The 7,176-nt window shown below is 43.4% G+C and overlaps 1 protein-coding gene across 1 annotated transcript; it reads right to left on the reverse strand.

The window, feature by feature from the left end:
• Positions 1-238: 238 nt before the first annotated feature.
• CUNHXorf66 (chromosome unknown CXorf66 homolog) lies at positions 239-3,281 on the reverse strand. Its single transcript, XM_040468577.1, has 3 exons — positions 3,147-3,281; positions 2,331-2,487; positions 239-1,289 (listed from the first exon to the last, which is right to left on the reverse strand). The coding sequence occupies exons 1-3, from the start codon at positions 3,232-3,234 to the stop codon at positions 413-415; spliced, it is 1,122 nt and encodes a 373-aa protein (XP_040324511.1). The 5' UTR covers positions 3,235-3,281; the 3' UTR covers positions 239-412.
• Positions 3,282-7,176: the final 3,895 nt, after the last annotated feature.

Below are 7,176 nucleotides of genomic sequence, written 5' to 3' on the forward strand. Positions count from 1 at the left end.
TTGTCTCTTAAGGTCCTCCTATGAGTGAAGTCGCATGATATTTGTCTTTCTCTGACGGCCTAATTTCGCTTAGCATAACACCCTCCAGTTCCATCCACGTAGTTTGCAATACCTGTCTTAGATTGGCGTGTGCCTGTATGCTCCTGGTTCCCATTCCAGTGAGCAGATCCAAGTCAGATACATCGAAAGAGCCTCATGCCTCTAAAATGCAATAATAATTACAACAAAAGCATTTGTTACATCATGCGTTTATTTATCATTTTTTAAATCACTTGCTTCCCAGATGGATAGGAGTAATCTCAATGACGATTGCAAATAGATTTCCCACTATCGGTGTTTTAGAAGACAGTGAGCATGGAAGAGTTGGTGTAAGTTTGCTTCTTCACAGGTGGTTTTTCTTTTCACCGAGTCCTTAATTATCTTGGATGCGTTCAGGGGTGGCCTCGTGTTTCATGTTGCAAATAATGGTTACCTCCCTATCACTGTCATTACTGTCATATGTCGTGGTATCACTGTAGCTCACGCTGCCACGGAATACGTGGTCTCTGTAATCTGCCTTGAGAAAGGACTGGGCGCAAGGCTTCGCTTCACTTGGACAAAGTGGGTTTTGAGCATTTCTATTCTGTGCCTCAGAAATATTACTGATCAAAGGCTCAGAACTTTGGCAGACGAGACATCTTTCCTTATAGCGCCGGCAAGGCTTGATTAACTGAGGCCTCGATAACATGTCTGCGCTACGGGCACAAACTGACCCTTCGAGTTTACGATGTCTAGGGGACTTGGTTGGTTTCTGCACACTGGATCGCTTGGGTGGCGAGATGCGACTTTGCGGGTGGGGTGGACAAAGTGGCTTGGTTGGCCTGACTGCGTATTGCAGACCGGCCGGCCAGGGTGGCCTCGCTGCCTTATTTCGGTAGGATGAAGTGGGCTTATGGGCACGAGCTGGCTTATATGGCTTTCCCAGATTGCGTGTTCGATATGGCTTCTCCAGGTGCGATGACTTGAATTTTTTTACTGAGCACGGTGGCCTTTTCTTCCTTTGACTTGACGGCTTGTTGAACTTTTGTGTACTAGAGGACACACACAGCTCTTCTAGACTCGAGGGCCCGACGGACTTTTTTGCGCTGGATGATATGGAGGACTTTTCCGGACATGAGACACTAGATAACTTGTCTGTAGCAGACGGCAGGGATTGGTTTTCTAGACTGCATGGGCTGGCTGTCTTGGATTCGCTGAATGACATTGTGGATGGTGGTGTGGACAACTTGGCTGGCACACCTTTCTTGAGCCTGGAAACATAGGAAACTTAGAATACGACAATTTAAAACAGAAGTACTATCGCTATCACAAGACACAGGCTACTATGTCAACTTAGACTTTGGTCTTTTTTTTTTTTTTTTTTTTTTTTTTTGCTTCTAGTAGGAAAAGCAAACACAGGAAGAATTGGAGTGTGGTGAAAGCCGCGACTCAGGTTACAGATATGACTTCATGCTGAATGCTTTTTATTTCTGTTAAGAGTATTTCACTCTTTCATCCACATTACTTCACCACGTAGCCTGCATAGGGAAAGACACAGAGCGGTTTCCAGTCTACCGTGGAGAAGGACAGAGGGAATTTCACTTATTCTGAGAATTAAACTTGAAAACATAAAAGGCCGCAAGTTGAGCAGCAACTTCTACACAGCTGTCACAACGTGTCATAAGAAACAAATAAACTCTTTAGACCGGAGTCATTCTTTCCTGTCATCTCTACGCCATCGTGTTACCTATCCACGCAGATTTACATTCACGACATCCCTCGAACACTACAGGGGTAGAGCACTGGCTATATGTTCGTCCTCAGTCCTGGTATTGGGAGATTTTTAGGGAACTACTATATCAGGGTCAGCCTGACCCTCCTATATGAAAGGCAGGGACTGAGATTATGAGAACAACAATGGTGAATGATGTTTCATGCCATTAGGTCTTAAAATGGTGACCGTCCAAGAGGTTTCATTGTTTTGGGAATGCAAAGACCCCACTCCCTATCACTCTGCTTCTTCATTCTCCCTGTCTTGGTCAGATAGTCAGGCCCTCTTTTCCTAGACTCAGTTTACAATGAAATGAATAGCCTGGGGCTCGGCTGAACCCTCGATGGGACATAGCTTTACAACAGGCTAAAATTGCTAATGTACTTGAGAATATTTCAGAGCTGATATTATTGAAGTGGAGTATCCACCCACGAGATGAGCTCTTTAGAAGTCTGGGGTTCACGGGACGTAACCACAGCACCCACGAAGCCTCCGCGATGCATACACACACGTATTCTCAGTTTAAAGGTGCAAAACTTACGTTTCTGCCTTGGGCACGTCGTCGCTCAGACAGTTGTAATGGATGAAACAAAAACAGGTGAATAGGAAAGCTATAATCATAATACCAATTGTGATAACCAGTAGACGTCTCCTGAAGCTGTCCAGTTTGGCGTCCATTGATTCGACGTGTTTGGGTCCTGTCAAAGAGATTATATCCCCAGAAAATGTGTCAGATAATCCAGTTTTCTTCCATTTGATAGCGGTTTGCCACTCAGGGTCAAAATCACACCTTTTCCGCGGTGATTTTGTTAAAGCATGGCAAGCGTTCCCCTGTCAGTTTCCTCCCTCTACCCCATCCCCAGCCACAGTCTAGAAGCCAAATCTGGGAGGCATCTCTGGCTCATCAGTACATTCCCTGGGTTATCCCTGCATCGTGGCTTGCTCACCCCATTCATAACCTAGGTTTTTGAGTGTGTGTATGTCTTGCACGTATGAATGTACTTGAGTGTTAATGCTTGTGTGTGAATGGGTATGGTGGAGAAGGGTCGGGACAAGAAAAACTCTTGTTGAAGCCTGCTATGTGTTAAGTGCCATGCCAGACCGAGGGCAGATTGAGGGCAGGTTGAGGGCAGAGGTTGGTGGATTGGGTGGGGAAGGGGAGTGAAGGGGGACAATATGTCTGTACTCTTTCTGCTTCTGTGTTCCTTGGGTTTTTCACACAGAACTAAAACCCTCAGGTATTTTCCTGGTAACACCCAACAGACAGCAGATTTCTTAAACACGGCTAGCTTGTCTAAGTGCTCGAGTGTATAACATAATAGAGCATAATTTCTAAATTTTCAGGTTAGGCACTTACCTGTGGTAGGAGATCCATAACGTTGGTTCGTATCTAAACAACTATTTGTCCAAATAACCAAAAGCAGGACATAAATAAAAAGATTCATGTCCAGGGCTTTGTTCAAATGTTTCTTCTACCAAGGAAACTCCTGTATTTGAGACGGCTCAGCCTGCTGTAGGAGTTTATGACATCATCACCATTTGTGACATGTTCTGACAACATACTCTCACCATGGAGAAGGATAAGCTCATGTGTATAAATATTATCAAATGATTTTTAACAACTTGTTTCTCCTTCCCATCAAATAGTCTATCAAACTCAAATCAAAAAGGTTGGGGCATTATTAAAAACACAGAGGGAGGGGGGCGCCTGGGTGGCTCAGTCGGTTGAGCGGCCGACTTCGGCCCAGGTCATGATCTCACGGTCAGTGAGTTCAAGCCCCGCGTCGGGCTCTGTGCTGACAGCTCAGAGCCCGGAGCCTGTTTCAGATTCTGTGTCTCCCTCTCTCTGACCCTCCCCCGTTCATGCTCTGTCTCTCTCTGTCTCAAAAATAAATAAACGTTAAAAAAAAACACACACACACACAGAGGGAGGTATTTAGAGAAGAGAGTGGAAAGGGGATTTTGCCTTAGATATTGAAGAACTATTCTGACTTCCTAAATGGTAAGGAGGCCATTTGCAGCCTTGCCACAGTAGTTCTTAAAGTGTTATAGATGAGTTAAATCATCCTGGGCATAAGTCTATAGAATCGTCTTCTTAATAAAAAATGAAGATACCACCAAGCGGTAGTAATGAAACTAGTGTGGTACTGGCATGAAAAGAAACACACAGATCAGTGGACTAGAGCAGAAAACCCAGTGGTAACCCCCCCAATTAGATGGTCAATTAATCTTTGACAAGGAGGAATGGACAGACAATGGGTAAAGGACAGTCTCTTCAACAAATGGTGTGGGAGAACTGGACAGACACATGCAAAAGAATGAAACCAGACCACTTTTTTACACCATACCCCAAAACAAACTCGAAATGCTTTAAAGACCTAAATGTGAGACCTGAAATCCTAAGAATCCTTGAGGAGGGCACAGGCAATAATCCCTCTGACATGGGCCATAGCAACCTTTTTCTAGATCTGTCTCCTGATGCAAAGGAAATAAAAGCAAAAATGAGCTATTGAGACTACATCAGAATAAGAGGTTTCTGCACAGTGAAGGACACAATCAACACAACTAAAAAGTCAACCTACTGAATGGGAGAAGATATTTGCAAATGACAGATCCGCCAAGGGGCCCGTATCCAAAATATATACAGAACTGGTACAGCTGAACACCCGCGATACAAATAATGCAATTAAATCATGGGCAGAAGACATGAACAGAGATGTCTCCAAGGAAGACATCCAGATGGCCAACACACCCATGAAAAGATACTCAAGATCACTCGTCACCCGGAAACTGCAGATCAAAACTACAATGGCAGGCGCCTGGGTGGCTTATTCAGCTGAGGTCTCACTTCGGCTCAGGTCATGATCTCACGGTTCATGGGTTTGAGCCCCGCGTCAGGCTCTGTGCTGACAGCCTAGAGCCTGGAGCCTACCTCGGATTCTGTGTCTCCCTTTCTCTCTGCACCCCCCCCCCGCCCCGCTCCTGCTTAATACTCTGGCTGTGTCTCTCGAAAATGAAAACATGTTAAAAAAAAAACAACTACAATGAGATACCACCTCATACCTGTCAGAATGGCTAAAATAAAAAACACAAGAAACAACCAATGTTGGTGAAGATGTGGACAAAGAGGAACCCTTTGCACTGTTGGTGGGAATGCAAACTGGTGCAGCCACGGTGGAAAACAGTGTGGAGGTTACTCAAAAAATTAAGAATAGATTTACCCTAGGATGCAGTCATTGCACTACTGGGTATTTATCACTGCTCCCCCTCCCAAAAAAAAAACACGAATTCAAAGGGATCATGAACCCCTATGTCTATAGCAGCATTATCAACTACATAGGAAGTACAGAGAGAGCCCAAATGTCCATCGACTGCTGAATGGATGAAGTAGAGGTGGTGTATGTATATATCCAGTGGAATATTACTCAGCTGTCAAAAGAATGATGTCTTGTTGTTTGCAACGACATGGATGGAGCTAGAGTGTATTATGCTAAGCCAAATAAGTCAAGCAAAGAAAGACAAATACCATATGATTTCACTCATATGTGGAATTTAAGAAACAGAACAAATGAACAAAGAAAAAAAGAGGCAACCTAAAAACCATACTCTGAATTATAGAGAACAAATGGTGGTCACCGGTAGGGGGGGTAGGTGGAGGGATGGGGATTAAAGAGTACACTTATCATGGTGAAAAAAAATGATAAAAAAGGATGAAAAGAAATTTACAATGAAAAGTCAAATCAAGGTTTGGTATGATGCACAGAATCTCATCTTTGTGAACTGTTAAGTTTCAGAGTGCCCCAAACTATTCTTTTATAATACAATAACTGTTACTTTACTTCAAGATAAATGATAATGGTTAATGTAGTTAACATAAGGCTGTAAAGAATAGAACTCGGTGTTGTTTTTTTTTTTTTTAAGATTGTATTTTTAAGTAATCTCTACACCCAGCATGGGGCTGAAACTCACAACCCTGAGATCAAGAGTCACATTCCCTTCCAACTGAGCCAGCCAGGCACCCCTAGACCTTGAGTGTTCGTAACGCTTTGAAATTAATTTTGAAAAGATGGAATGCATCCTTTTGGTTAACTTGACTGCCACACCGAGCACACCTTTGTGTATTGCTCCCTTAAAATGTTCAATTTTTGGGTGCTGATTAGGAGCTGTCTGTGTTCAACGCCTGTATTGTTAATTTTCAAGTGCTATTTGCATATTGTTATGGTGCTCTTCCTACCTTGGATCCATGACCTGTCCTCTCTCTGTTTATTAAATCTACCAATTGAGGGGCGCCTGGGTGGCGCAGTCGGTTAAGCGTCCGACTTCAGCCAGGTCACGATCTCCCAGTCCGTGAGTTCGAGCCCTGCATCAGGCTCTGGGCTGATGGCTAAGAGCCTGGAGCCTGTTTCCGATTCTGTGTCTCCCTCTCTCTCTGCTCCTCCCCCGTTCATGCTCTGTCTCTCTCTGTCCCAAAAATAAATAAACGTTGAAAAAAAAATTAAAAAAAAAAAATCTACCAATTGACAGAATGAACACCAGGTAAATCAGAGAGGTGCCTTTGTTCCCTGTGATTCTTGCACAAAGCAACTAAAGCTGCTGCCACAAGCATCCAGAATAAAACCCGACTCTGTACAGGACTAAAACTTAAGGGGCAAGCATAACCCTCCCCCCAGGGTGGCCATCTATATTTTCCAGTGTGCAAGTCCCTAAACACACTATTTAATAGGCAATTTAATATTTTGGCGAAAAAATGAATATTACAGAAGGAATGAGTCTTGTCAATTTTCCTAAGCCATACTTCCTACTCACAAAATTTAAGTTTTCAAATGAAATAACTAAAATTAACTTTTGGGGCACCTGGGTGGCTCTGTCGGTTAAGCGTCCAACTTTGGCTCGGGCGTGATCTCCTGGTTCGTGAGTTCAAACCCCACATCTGCTGTCAGCGCAGAGCCTGCTTCAGATCCTCTGTCTCCCTCTCCGTGTCCCTCCTCTACGTGCTCTCTCTCCAAAAAAAAAAAAATAAAAAATAAAAAATTAAAAAAAAAATTAACTTTTCCCGCCTTACCTTTTGGTAATCTTATTTATGTCAGAAAGAAAGTAAGATTTGAATCGTCCCTTAACCTTTTTATTGACCTGCTGTGAACCAGCAGGCTGAAGCTCAGTGCAATCATTCATTTATTCAACAAACATTTATGGAGTGCTCCTCTAATGCCAGATACCATGCTTAATGCTGCAGATCCCCAAATAGGCAAGATAAAAATTCCTGTATCCCTGGAACTTCTATTCAAGTAGGGAATACAAGTAATTACAAGATAGTGTGGAGTGGGCTATATGAAGGCTAAACGCAGTGCTTGGGGAGAGAAAGATCATTCTAACAATGATTGGAAAGA

The sequence above is a fragment of the Herpailurus yagouaroundi genome, unplaced genomic scaffold, assembly GCF_014898765.1.
Source record: "Herpailurus yagouaroundi ecotype Mexico unplaced genomic scaffold, PumYag 67702, whole genome shotgun sequence".
NCBI lineage: Eukaryota > Metazoa > Chordata > Mammalia > Carnivora > Felidae > Herpailurus > Herpailurus yagouaroundi.